This window comes from Strigops habroptila, chromosome 7 (assembly GCF_004027225.2).
Source record: "Strigops habroptila isolate Jane chromosome 7, bStrHab1.2.pri, whole genome shotgun sequence".
In the NCBI taxonomy this organism is placed as follows: domain Eukaryota; kingdom Metazoa; phylum Chordata; class Aves; order Psittaciformes; family Psittacidae; genus Strigops; species Strigops habroptila.
In genome coordinates this window covers 6731113-6745939 of record NC_044283.2, presented here as the reverse complement: position 1 = coordinate 6745939, position 14827 = coordinate 6731113, and the positions used below count along the sequence as shown (strand labels likewise).

The 14827-nt window shown below is 43.8% G+C and overlaps 1 protein-coding gene across 3 annotated transcripts in view; it reads right to left on the bottom strand.

The window, feature by feature from the left end:
- The window catches only part of FGFRL1 (fibroblast growth factor receptor like 1), a 174153-nt gene that overhangs the window by 13510 nt on the left and 145816 nt on the right, over positions 1 to 14827 (bottom strand). For all 3 annotated transcript variants that reach the window (XM_030492644.1, XM_030492645.1, XM_030492646.1), the window contains exon 4: positions 4326 to 4406. In XM_030492644.1, coding sequence (XP_030348504.1) covers positions 4326 to 4406 — 81 coding nt within the window. The remainder of the gene's footprint in view (positions 1 to 4325; positions 4407 to 14827) is intronic.

The following is a 14827-nucleotide window of genomic DNA, read 5'->3' as shown; positions in this document are numbered from 1 at the left end:
AGAAAAAGATCTTGGCACAAACTTTTAAGACAGTTGAAACAAGAGAATATGATCTGTTGCAAGGCAAAAGCTTGTCTAACGATATCCTGTACTACAGAATTCAAAAGACATTACAAATTTCTCACAGTTACTTCAGTTATGCAGTGCCAGTCCAGGGGCACAGATGTGCAGTCTCCTGATGAGATTAACACCACTTCTGACTCCCACTTGGCACTCTCCCCCTACGTCCAAAATACCCCTTCCAAATTCACCTGCCTTTTTATTTTGGCAAAGCTAGTTTCTCCTCTGAGTCCATTTCTACAACAGGTTTCTCTCCTTGCTTTTGAGCCCTATCTCTTGCTTACCAGGATGTTACTGTTCAGCCCCAAAGGGCTTTCATCCTGCATTTTTGCAGTCCCCTGATCCTTTTCTTGGGAAATAAGAGACATAGGTAAAGAGTGGCCTGCCCTGTGGCACACTGGGTTGAATTATGCCCATCAGCCACTGGCCTTCACCAATGGCAACTGGAAGCCACAACCTCAGTGGCATATAAAACACCAAACAACGTTGTGCTTCAGGTATCAAGGAAGTTAGCTACAGGATGGCACAGTGGGACTCTGCTAGAAAGCCAGCCCGCCTGCCCAGGGCTAAAAGCTAGAAGCTCAGGGATATGCATTATAGTGGAGCTTTGCTGGATGGAGGAGGCTGGTCTGCAGCTTCCTCTCTCCAAGCACTGCGGAATGACAGTCATTACCCTCTGAGGTCCGTGAACATATCGCACAGTCCTCACCCCCTGCAGACTTGTCCAACATCCCTCCCTCTCGGAAGAAGACATCCTTTGGCATATCCCTGTCTCCAGAATCCTTTTCTGTAGGGGGAAACCATCTGTCTCCGCAGCCTTCCCTTGCCCCCTTGGCTGTCATTTTGGGTCCCAGCCATTTCATGTTATTTCAAACTCTTGCTCAGAAATGCTTTACTCTCCATACAGAGGCTTTCATGTGTAATCTAATGAACTGGAGCAACTTCGGCACTGAAAGTCCTTGCCATGACAGCTGAGCAGCAAGTGTGACATACTAACCCACTCCATAGGTCCTGGTGCATAAATCGCTGGGTATTCCCTTGGGGGTCTGTTGCAAGTGGAGGCCCCCTCCCAGCAAAACCAATCACCCTCCCTAAAAGACAATTAACCCTGTCAGAGCTGCATGCTGTGAGCAATGACATGCCCAAGTTGAAGTCTGAGCCGAGGGAGATGTGCTGATAAGGGCTGTCGTTGTGGAAATTACGTGGAAATTATGTGGAAATTAAAAAGGAGATGTTAAGAACCAGCTGTGAAATTGATCTAAACAGTTATCCTCTAACATGGCATAAATTCAGATCAATTTACTCCGAGATCAGGAACTGCACGTCCTGGTAGGGGTAGATCCCCTCCAGATGGGATTCCTTGGATGGGACTAACATATTAAAGAGCAGGTTGGAGACAGGACAGTCATGCTGCCCATGCAGAATGAAGAATCAAGTGAGTATCTCTAAGCTCTCACTTTCCCTTACCTCTTCCCTGTTTCCACAGCTGTATTTCAGAAGGACTTGATGGTGTCCGTGTTCAGTAAGAGCATTGCAACACAGAAACTCTCTTTCCCTCCCAAAAAAACAGGCCTATAACATTTCTGGTTTTCCCCCCACTGTGACTCCCATGAATCTGTCTGGAGTTTTGCATTCACTCCTCGTACACTGTTGCCCAGCTACATATCAAACTACAGGTAAAGCTAAACTTCTTTGGCTCTTTCTGTCTTTCTTTCTTCTTCTGTTTAAAGAAGGTGAAGTGATTATGTGGTCTCAAAAGCTACTCCAAGCTGCGTGCAATATGCTGAAACCAGATCCCATTTACAGAGTCCTGAATGTTTCCTTGACAAAAGCCTGAATAGGACAAGTTTAGAAAAGCCAGTTAACCAAAAAAGAGAAAGAGACACACACATAAGAGAGAAAAAGAGACCCAGCAAGCACAAAGGAGAAAGAGGGAGAAGCAGCAGTTTGAGAGAGGCAGAAAATGTCTCTTTTGAGTGGCTGCTAGTAAATGTGTCCCCAAATCTGTACCATTTACAGAAGTTTTGCTTGTTGGAGTGCCAGCAAAGGCCATCACAAAGTGCCTCTGTGTTATTTATACTTCACATGCTTGTTCTCCTCACATCACTTGGCGTTTGCTTCACAAACATGAACCACAAATTTGTACAGTATAAATTATGCTGCACACAAGAGCAAGGGAAAACACAAGTGGATGGGGACAAAGAGACAGTGTTGTGTATGGGTTCCTTGCTGAAATGCTGTTTACCATGAAGATTTATTCAAGCTAATGAAAATTAAATGAAACAGAAGGCTGTCAGCACAAAGACCGGGGAAGGAAATCAGCAGTCTCCTCTCCCTGTGGGACACCTCGAGGTGCATGGATTAGTCTCAGAGGCTCCCATCAGACGTTGCTCATACAAAGTGAGGTGGTTAGCTGCAACATGTAGTCTGCTCCAATCTGTCACAATTACCTCCACACAGTGATGGTGAATACCACTTCAAGCTTTCTTACACAAAAAAGTGTCATGATATAACTAAGTGTTGAAATACTTTCAAGTCTTTTGGATAAGACCTGAGCCAGTGGTGGGAAGATGTGGATGGGGGTATCTATCTTTCCCCACATCAGCTTCCTGCTCTTGATACCACTGCATGATGGCAGCAGGAAAGCCAAGTGGTGCTTTTTCTTATCATGCTTCTCCTCTCCCACTTTTCTAGGGCCCAGAACTCTGCAAACACAAACTGCTCTTTCACTCATTATGCTCCACAGACATGCAGACACACACTGACCCTCCTTGCACACCAGCTCACACCAGCGGTTTGCTGGTGAACACTGCTGGATAGAAAGGGCTTGTGTATGTGTGGCCTGCCCCAGCATTTCCCTGCTTGGGTAGAGGGGACAGGAGGGAGGAAAAAGGGAAAAAGCAGAGGTACAGGAGCACTCTGCCTCACAATGAAGGACTGGGCCAGGGCAGCACATAGTAAGATACAATCTGATATGAGATTGTTACTGCCTAATAATTTTAGCAGTGCTTACATCTTTTGTCATAATATTATTGTGGTATTGATCCATCATTCACCAGTTCTACCATCAGCCATGGCACGCAACATCTGCTTCTATCTCCACTTGGATAATGCAGAGTGGGGCGATGGCACCCTTTCATGCTAGCTGCTGAATCCCTCCTGAAAGACTCCTGACCTGTAGTTTGTCTATGCCACCCTTTCTCTAGCTCTAAACGTTGTCATCCTTTTCCAGAATAAGTGGATGTTACCTTCTTCTCCCAGTGCAAACTCAGTCTCAGGTGAATCTGTAATTCAAAACTATTATGGCTCTTCCTCCTTCAAGTGTGGCCTGGGCTACACCACAGCACACAACATCCTTTTTTTGACAGCCCCTGAAGAAAACTGGCCTCAGCTCAAGTGGTGGGGACTCATACGGTGAAAACTTCACAGGTTCCACCCCCACCACTGCTATGAGGTTACTCCCTGGCCACAAATGTAGTACAAAACCACCTCTGTATTATAAAATTAAAAGGAGGAATGTACTGCTAGAGCAAAATGGAAATGCTGTGCTTCATCCCTCGAGGTCATAAACTCACATTGCACTCCTGTCAGTAATGGCCAAAAGCTGTTTGGCATCAGCCTGACAACTTATTGTCCTTCCAGGAGTGGTTGGACCAAACGCTGGACCTGCAAGTCTTGCACTGATTCAGAACCTGTTCCAAGTGAGATTTCAGCAGTTCCCAAAAGCTCTGCAACAGCATCAAAATCCTGTGCTTAAAAAGCCCAGGGCTTACAGAACTTCATGCAGGTGTCTAAAAGAGAGGGTAATTTTAAGAAATACTCAGCTTTGGCCTAACACTAATTCTCCTGAAGTGAAGTCAGACCTCCCCTTTGCCCTCAGTGGGAGCAGTGTTATGTTGGCACTGAAGGCTTTTGGAATTTTTGCTGTAAAAGTCAATATGCCTTTTATAGAGAGTCTATGAAAGCTATAATAGCTGCACATGCAAAGGAAAGTCACTGCCCAGAAAAACAAATGCAAGAGAGAACCATGCTGGGGTATATGGCAGGGGGCCCTAGAGCAGACCATGGCCTGCCTTTTGCATAAGGACCCTTGGATGGGATCACACCATGTTCAGCTAATGCTCTGTTTATTATTTGACCATCTTTGGGGAGAACTCACTCCAGTCGCTCTGCTTTTTCTTCCCTTCAGCAACTGAGAAATGTGCCACGTGAACAGTGCTCAACCAAGAGCCAAGAAAAACACAAAAACATACACTGCTCCTTACCCCATTGCTTCCCTGAATGATCTTCATATTCTCCATTGGAGCCTTCAGGTACCTGGCTGTCCTTTCCTGAGCTGGCATCATCTGCAAAGGAAAGGAAAAGGGTGATGAGGGTAGATTTAGATTAGGTATTGGAAAGAAGCTCTTCCCTGTGAGGGCGCTGAGGCGCTGGCACAGGGTGCCCAGAGAAGCTGTGGCTGCCCCATCCCTGGCAGTGTTCAAGGCCAGGTTGGACACAGGGGCTTGGAGCAACCTGCTCTAGTGGAGGGTGTCCCTGCCCGTGGCAGGGGATTAGAACTGGATGAGCTTTAAGGTCCCTTCAACCCAAACCAGTCTGTGATTCTCTGATATGATTCTTTGTTAAGAAGGCCTCCTGCAGTACAGCAGTACAATAACAAGAGTTTGCATTTGGTCCTGGAGGCACCACGCATCTGAAACACACTCAGCATACATTTGGCATCCACATCCTGGCACTTACAGCCTGGCCAGTTTAATGAACAATTTAGTTTGCTACTTCATGTGCTTTTTGGCAGGCTACCAAAGCAATAGGAGATTAATCAGTGTTTCATTAATAGCTGGCAAAAGCCTCTTTGTTTATGCTTACAGGTTGCTGTTCTCTAGGAGGAGCTGATCTGATGCAAATAATGGTATAAATCAGAATTACAGATAATTAAACCTAGGAGCTGGGGCAAGACTTATGTGATCTGTCACACAGAGCACAAGCAGTGGAATTAGGGCCACTAATTCGCTTTTCAGCTTCCATACAAAATCAGGAAAGCAAGTAGGCCTGGGGCCAAATGAGCCCTCAAGGAATGCTGAATGCAAAACTACGGCTGGAGAATGCAACATTAAATTGCAAAGCTGTTTGTGTTTTGTTGTGGGTTTGTTTTTTGTTTTTATTAAGACCACCCATCCACCTGTATTGAGAACATACCACTTTGTCCCTTATCACCCCTGTTGTCTATACCAGTACTATAAAACAGCATCAAGATCTCAACTCTGTGCCCTGTACTGCTAGGAGAAATAGAAATCGCTACAAGGTGAAACCTTCACCTCTTCAGCAGCTTCCACCCGAAATTGCCACTGTGGCACCTACAAGGTCTCTACAAGGGCCAAGGGAGCAGGAGAGTGCCCCGAGCCTCAATCTGCAACCCTGGTGATGCTGGTGGCCTCACACCTCTGCAGTGCCCAGATGTGAAGTTTTTTCTTCCTCCAGTAACAGCCCGACCTCTCCTGCACAAACACTCAGCTCAGAGCATCCTCTCATAGCAACACATCACACCAGGAGGCAGGTCCACCTGAGGGACTTTGGGCAGCAAAGTATGTCTCTTCCAAGGCTACTTCTGTGCTCTACAGAGGGCACAGCCCCATACATCAGCTGGATTTAAGGTGAAGATCTTGATCAAGAGCTACTCAACTCCTATCTAAAGTGTACTGAAGTGTGTGAAGTTCGATTTTCAGAGATAGGTGAGGTAAAGACTGGGAAAAAGTTCACCTCAGTAAGGAACTACTCTGCAATGGTGTAAAAAAATCCATAAAATCAAGAGAAGTGGAAATATTTGACCTAAGGACTGAATCCCTTCAAATATCCAACTCCTAAAACCCGTAAGAAAAAGGTCTCATGAGCAAAAGAGAGGAGATTTCTTCCTGTAATCTCTGCAGCAGAGGAAAAACTTATCTTAGCTTATACATGAGCACCACCATCACACACTCCCCCCCAAAATGTACAAATAGCAGAACTGCTCTTTAGAAGTTGAGTTGTACTTAAACAGCATTTAGTGCATAAACACATGTGCAGTCCTTGTGCGAGAAGAATGTGTGTTTAACCCCATCCTCACCCCAGTTTCTTGCTATTTTGGAAAATCATTCCAGCTCTTCAGCATGGGGCATTTTATGCCAACACATGCTCCGCTCTCATTTGCTGCTGTCCCTTAAGCAGAGAGGCTGCAATACCATATGGGTTTGTCCCCCCTCGACCCTGGCGGATTTTTTCCTTCTCCTTGTGGTTACTTCGACACAGTTTCCCCTGGAGGTATGTACAGCTGTCACTTCTAGGGGAAAAGAAAATTGTCAGGGCAGCAGCACGCCATGCTCTTACTTGAGCAGCTCACTCCAGCTGACTGCCCCTTCCCACCTCCTTCTTAAACTCCATCCATCATTAGAAACCCAGAGGCTCTCCTGCGTGCCTGGTCAGCTCCTGTCCCAAACCACACAGAAGTGGCATAAACCACAATCACCCTCAGGAAACATCAACTCTCATGCAGTGCTATAACTGCAAAGGTACCATCCAGTCTCTGCCAAGGCTGGCCTGTGTTACAGAGGAGGTGAATAACTCGTGTTTAGCAAATATATTTTCACAATCTTGGCAAACTGAGTGCATGGAACACAAATATACCCATTATATATGATGGCTTGCACATGACAGATTGTCTCCTTTCAGTCAAAATACTGAATCGATTATCTTCTGGCACCTGTACATTTTTATTCATATAAATATCAGTAGTGCTATGAATTAAATCTTGGATGCTCTCTGACAGAGAACTTAGTAAATCCCTTAGCACAATTAGAGAAATGTATTGAGTAATGGAGAAGGAAGACAACCTGTGGTCAGAGAGGTAGGATTCCTGCCCATTGTTAACTGCTGAATATCTTAAAAGTGGTTAAGATGTTTAAGTGGCGATGTTCTGTCAATTATATCTTAATCCTACTCAGCTTGATGTACAAAGAGCAGTATATCCTCCCTTGCCTCCTGCCTCATGTTACAGTATGTCAGCCTATGTGCGCTCCTCCTGCCTACATACAAGGAGTGACTGGTGTTCTCAACAGCTCTTGACATGCTGCCAAGCTTTTGATGTAAGTAAAATTGTCCTGAATCTGTTTGATCCTTTGAAGATACTTCTTCAGTTGTTATCCTGCCAAATTGCAAACCTGCGGAGCAACCTACCAAACCCAGAAAAAGACATTGGAGAGGGGAAGAGATCAGGATAACTAATGCTACTATGCTGAACTATGACAGAAATAATGTGGCAGAGGAGCAAGATTGAAATAAATAACTGGAATTATTCAGGCATGTTGGTTTGGATCCACTGGAACTCGTTCCATGTTTGCTAGGAATGTAGTAATGTCAACAACAAGACATAGCAGAAGTCTCGAGGAGGAAAAAATGTCATAAACATGAAAACTCATGTAGAGCAAAACTACTCCTGCCCATCTCCAGAGCTGCACACTAGGTGAGGGATGTTACAGCAGCCTCCCTTCCAATTACAATATGCAGTGAATTGGGCTTTTACCTTCAGCGTGACTGTATCTGAATGCTCACACTTGAGAACTGTAGGACAAGAAGCGGATTCGTGAGATTCAGAAACTGGGTGAAACTCATTTTGGGAAGATTCCCTGAAGCTCAGTAATCTCCAGTCAAACTTAAAAGTGTGAGTGAGGCAGCAGAATAGCCAGTGATACAGTGATAAAGTGTTAACCTGGGATGTGGGTGACCCAGGGTCAAGTCCCTCTTCTGCTGCATTCAGAGAGGGATTTGAACCTCCCCTCTTGCACCTTGCGTGAGTGTCTTAAGCTCTGAACCGTGGTCTCAGAAAGAGACAAAAAAGAGCTTATTATTACATAAAGTGTAACAGCACTGTGGGAGATGGGTATCTCAGGAACACCCTTTGGATGGAAGACCTCTCTCTAATTCAGGTATCGCCAAGGTTTAACTTCCACCTGCCTCATCCACAGTTAGTACTGAGGCTGGATGGAAAAGAATCTGTCTCACCCTGTTTTGAAGAACTTTCTTCTTTTTTTGATTTTAATATTAAGTGGTTTCCTAGGGTAGGGAAACACTTTTACAGTCATTCTAGTGCCTGTGCTAGCAAGGATGGATATCTTTCTGTACTGCTTGCTCACTCCTAGGGAGGGATCTACAACACTGACAGCAAAAGCAAGTTTACTGAAAGTTAGGAGGCATATGGTTCAGCCCAAAACTGCAGTCTGAAGCCTGGTTAATAGTGCCAGATCTGAAAACCTGCTGTTTGCATTTCACCCGAAGCTTTACAAATGCAACTGGCCTGATAATATCCTTATTAGACAGAGAGAGGACCTGAAGAAACGAGCCACATTCAGATGTGTACGGCCAGCATACAAAATGAGTTACTAGCTGGAATCACAGGAGTCTTAGCTATATTAAAAAATGACCTAATAAGAGGATTTCTTACTCATGCTCTTGTCACCTCCCACAGAGGCAGGCAGGTCAGGGCGATAAGTCTGTACAGAAAACTCAGCCTGCAGCCAAAGGGCAGCAAGGACCAGCTATGCAGCATTGCCAGCTTTGCTGCCAGCAGATTACCGCAAGAGGCAGGGCTAAGAGAGATGAGCTGCTGAAGTTTCCTACAAGCTCCCTTTTCTGTGACCTATATTGGAAGGTCATCCTGTACTGTCCTTCTTGGAGAGTATCACAGGCTTAGGAGAGCAGCCAGTTGGAAGACGAAGTGGAAAACCTGCCTTGAAAAATAATCACTGACTAATTTTATGTCACGAGTATCTGAGGCTAAGAAAACACACACATGATTTAGGTGTCCTCACTGTACAATTTGGTTCCATGGTGTTACAAAGCACGCTGTCTGGCCTAGAAACCTGAAGTGAAAGGCCCCGGTATCACGTCAGGTGATAGACTTGGAGACAAGGGACAAACTCATGTAGCCCCTTCCCCTTCCAAATATCACATGTGGCCACACAAGACAGAGCCAGGATGGATCCAGAGGCATAAACCCATTGTTTAGGAATGTCATCCCAGTGGCGTGATCCCAGCTGCTCTCCAGCCATTGCCTCTCTCTTGCTTCAGGATCTCAATTCAAGCTGGCTTCTAGATCTGAGATGCCACAGAATTGAGATGCTGGTGTTGTGCTGGGGAAGTGTGGTGGGGCTGAAAGGGGTAGTTATGGGACTGGTTTTGCATGAGGCTTGACGCATCTGAGTGTATAAGGCCTTGATTATCAGTGCTAATGTCATGGGCCAAATTGCCCTTTCTCACTCCAGAAAGCATGATGCTCTATTCATATCTCCTGCCACGTGTGTTTTCGGTCTACTCCCTGTCCCAGAATAGGCTGGATTTCTTCAGAAAAGGGATTTCTGTATGTAACTCCACCAATTGACAAAGCATTTTGGGGATCCTATGGGACAAAGAGTACCATATAAGTGGGGTATAGTTACTGTTTATTACCATAGCAGAATTGTTCCCTTTCCTCTTAAAAATTAAAACAAATGGAAAATTCTGCATACCAGTCTGGCTCTGAGAGAAACTGATGGGAAATATGCACAGACTGTTACCAAGCCAGCATCAAATTTTATTTACCCACAGACTTTCCATGAAGGCTTCATGTTTTAGCCAAATGGGTATAACTGGTTTTCAGGCCAATACTGTGTGCTGAGCATCCAACCACGAGTCAAAACAACCATTTTTGAAGCAAAAAATGTGGCCGTAATATTTCTCTATAACTCACAGAGTTGCTTTAATTTGTTATAATGCAAGGCCTGTCCCTGCTCTGACTTGATGGGACCAGCTTTGGAGTCTTTGATGTCAGAGGCCTTGAAAGCCCCATTTCACAGATGAGCCAGCTTTGCATAAATAAACAAAGTGACCTCTGAACTGGAGCCTGAGACCTGAGCACACTTCAAAGCACTGGGGGAGGCGATGGGGGGGCAATGGGGAATGAAGCGATCAGCATGCATCATTAAGGCAAACCCCGTTCAACGCGGCTGCCGAACAAGGGGTGTAAATAAAAGGAGGGAGGTAAGCAGGGAGGGAGTGAAATGAGGGGGAAAGTGATGTAATCCAGTCAGGCTTGAACAATTATAATGAGGCTTTCTCCCATGGATGAATAAAAGAGATCTCTCTGCATGCCATCTTTAAGAGCTGACTCCCGCATTTACCCAGATGCTTCATATCTGCACATCATATTTGCTCCCCAATGTCCTTCGCTGCTGCAGATGTCTAGTGAGTGACAAAACACAAGTTGCTTGTGGGAGCTGGGTCTTGGGCCTTCCAAGGGATTAAATCAGAATTTGTTCTGCTGAGCCTAACCAGTAAAACTGAGGGATGGGAATGCACCATAGACTTAGACAAGGCAGTGGTTGGACTTATTTTTCGATAGTCTTGATGGTGCAGCAGATGCAAGATAAACACACATGAAAGTAAGTACAGTCTGAAAAAGTAGGACTCTGCAGTTTATCTCAGATAAATTCAGGAATTTAAGGGGAAACCCAAGGGAAAGATAATTTTGTACTTTGTTTTAGGGAGTCTTCTCTTATCTTGACTGGTTCATCTGATGTCCACATGAATGGTCCGCGAGGTATGTATAATAAAGTAACAACTTTATCACTGGGTTTGTGGGATTAAGGCATTTGTTTCCTTCAGATCTCCTTAATGTGGATTAACACTCCAGGTTTCACTAGTATTTCAGCTGGTATTAACCCCCAGTGACCAGGGAAACACACCGAACCTACTGGGATGATTTCCTTCTCAAAGCTACCAGGCTGCCAGAATTTTATGGTTTCATCTTGTGATATTCAAGGTGTTTCTGGAGGACCTTGATCCTGACAAGTGGCTATTTGGGAATCTAATTACTTTTTTTTGGTTATTGAACAACAATTCTTAACATCTCTGATTGTAAAGAATGACTCTTCACAAATATACCCTAAAAGCTTGAAGGAAAAGGAACAAAACGCTCATTTTTGAGATCCTGTGATTTTTTCAGCTTGTTTTGTGGTTTTGTGAGGTCTGAATTATGCCTTCAGGACCCTTGGGACTGGTTAACCATAGATGAATCTCAAGCCTGATTAGAAATCTTGACAAAGATTATGATGCAAAGTCCTCATCTTCATTGATTCTGAATTTCTTCCACCAATGAGTTCTAATTTTACAAGCCTCCTCACTGAACCCTCCTTTCTGCCAGAAGCAGACAGGACAAAACTCCAACGAACTCATCCCACTAACACAAACCTGGTGTAACTCTTAGATACTACTCTGAATATTTTCCATAGTTCATCCATCAAGCCTTCGTCTCATGCTCATCATTCCTTAACCTGCCTACCATATTAACAGTGTCACCTACTGTATTAACAGTGCTATGAAAAGACAGGAAATGTGTTTAGAATTTATTTGGAAGGGCACAGAGAAAGCAAAGGGATCAGGAATATTTGGAAGGAAATAAAAAGATCTCATCGAGGAACCCCCTCTCCTTAGGCCCAGCCAAACAAAACCCCTCAAAATGAAAAAGAAGAAACCCACTCAGAGGATTGCACAGCCAAGAAACACTCCACTTCTCTCAAAAAGAGCCCACAACAAAACCAACACAAACGAAAAGGTTACTAGCAGAGAATTTGCCTCTGTAATGGACACTGAAGACTTTACTGCCTACTGCCTCTGACTCCAAAAATAACCAGAGGTATTGATATTGGAATTTCCTGAAAATAAAAATAAAAAAAGTGTTTCTGTTAGTGGCTTTTTTGGTATTTTCAGCTCTGGCCATTTTCATGAGAATTTCCATGCAAAAGATTTTCATGGATTTCACTTGAGCCCCAGCACTGGGAATCTCTCTGTAAGAACGATGCTTTGAAAAAGAAATGTTTGCAGCCCACCTGCCTCCTGAAACACTGGAGAGGCTCCACAGTCTGCAGACCAAAGCCCTGGCTGGGCAGTGAAGGAACAAGACTTCTGTCCCTAGCTAGATCAGTAATTCACATTTTTAAGTTATAATGATGTACAGGCACATGCTATTACCTGTAGATGATGAAGATCTTAAATGGTGGGTTTTGCTGCTTCCCACAGCTCAACACACAGGTGAACATATATCAGAAGCAACTACTGTAAGACCAAAGAATACTTAACTCCCTTCCACAGAATGAATGAAGGAGGGACTATGGGGTAGCACAGACGTATCAGAACCAGCTTATATTATGGGCTAGTACTGAATTCATCTCTCTCCTCCCCTTCTTTATGCCCATGTCTCTGTATCTGGTTCAGATCTGTGCCTTCTTTCCAACTCTTTCTCCCTCTCATTCTTCAACCACTTTCCATTAAGCTGTGGAGGGAGAAGCCTTGCTGAAAATTTAGCTCTTCCCTTGCTCCTCGTGGTCTATCGCTACACACAGAACTCACAGAGCCATCTGAGATATTCTCAGTCATGGCACATCTGCACATAGGGGTGCTCCAGCTCCTGCTGCAATCACACAAAGAACCACAATGAGAAATGGTTGAAGCTTTCCACTGAACCACTGCAATTCCCTGGCCTACCATTATGACAATTACATTGAAAAGGCAATCACAGGCCTTCCATCATGCCGACTCCTCCAGCCACCAGGACTTCCTGCCTGCCCTCAGGTCTCCATTCCATAGGGGGCAAGAAAACAATTCTTCCTTCTTTGTTGTTGTTGTTGAGGTTACTTGTTACCATCATTCTCCAGCACACACAGACAGCAGCCCAGAGAGCCCTGCACCACAGGCACCAGTCTGCGGTTATGTTCTTGATCTGCTACTGGAGAGGATGAAAGGGAGAAGAAATCACAGAAGAAGACAAGTGGTTAGGCTTCTGCCTTGTCACCAGCACTTTCTGAGCATGAAATAGGAGCACCAAAAAGACAGCAATTACCAAAAAGACAGCTTGAATAAACTGGTAATATTTCCCAGGTTTTTTTAATTGTTACTTGCACCATGATAGCATCATGGATTTCTTAGAGACAGGTTCCCACTATATTAGACATTGTTCACACACAGCACAAAAGACAGACTCAGTTTAAAGAGTTTACTGCCTGGGCATTGCAGGCATGGAGTGGTCATTACAGGTATAAGGTCCCTTAAGAAACACATTTCTTAGCATCCACCCATTTTGGCTTGGTGGGGGAATGATGGTGGTCTTGAGAGTTGAGAAGAAAAGTTTCATTTAGAACACCAATCAGCCTATCTTAATTTATAACAATTTTATTGCATTTATTATTACTTATATTTATATTTATTATTCCTTACAGTAAGTTTATAAACATATGGGAGAATTGTGTGAATTTAATGTTTATCTGATAAATAAAGATGTTGAAATAATCCTTTACTTTAGAAACCTAACTCCAGTGCTCTAGTTAAGGAGTGAGAATGAAAAGAAGGTCAGGTTGACATCTACCTCTCTTCCCTGACTGCCAAAGAGATGATGGAGAGGGCCTCAGCCACGTGGTTGCCAAAAGCGAGGTGGTATGAACACTCCACTCAAGAACATAGGCCAAAATTCCATCTTCAACAATCCTAAATTGCTTAGGGTTGGGGGAGGGAGGCATGCCACTGAAAGGACTAATGCAAGGTTAATGATAAGAAGAAGATTACAGCAGAGCCGAGGATAAACTGATAAGACCTGGCTCTCGGCCGTCTATTTTAACCACTATGCAGCTGCCGTTCCCCATAAAGTTATGCCTCTATCCCTCCCCTTCCTAGTAGCACTGATCGATCCATATTATTTCCTTCACCAAGAAATGTAGGAACATCATAGATACTTGTTCTATTTCCCTTCACATGTTTGAAATAGCCAGCACAAAGAAATCTCCAGAGGAGCTGGAAAGAAAGAGCGGTCATATATGCCAGTGACTGAGTACACAAATTATTTTTGGATGGTATTTATAATCAAAAATAATCAATCATACAACCCTGTCCCTTCCAAACACTGAGTTAATTCCTTAGTGTGGAATTACTCAATCCATCATGATGAACTGGGAATTGCAGTACTGGACTTTATAGACAGGAATGTGGATCCAGCTGTTTCTTCAACAACAGAATAAAAATTATTGAAACATTCTTTATGGGCTTACATATTTCACCAGTCTTCTGGTAGAAAAGTAAAAATAACTCTTATGAAAGAAAATGAAACATCCTATACAGTATGACAATTACCAAATGAAACAAACTCTCAGAGAGGACTGTTGCTTAACATCTTTAATGGGAAAAGTGAGCCCCATGTGTGTTTGCTTGAGGCAAGAAATCACACCTCATCAAGATCCGTCATTAGCTTATTATGCTTTAACTTTGATTTCAAGAAATAACAGCACCTATAAATGGAAGGTGCTAAAAGATCAACAGAGGATGACAGTTTCTAATTGGACATTGTAAAACATATAAAAATCTTTGTGTCTAAGGTGTTAGTCATATTCAGTAAGGCACAGAATGTTGCTGGGGAATCTCTCTGACCATTATGCTTTATAGCATGACAAGAAGCTAAAGAAATTAACATTTTGGGGTCCAATAATGAAAGACAGAAAGTAGCCTCAGTGTCTGAAGATGTCAAGCCTTTGAACATTGTTCCCATATGCTGTTAAATACAAAGTGCCATATACCTTCTACATAATATTCAATGACTAATACACATATTTCTGGACCATTGTCAGACTAATGATAAACTAGTTTAAGTAGCAAAATGTTACCACTTTCACAATTCTGTCCAAGAACAACTCTGGACAAGTGGCAATTTTGTTGGCTCCCG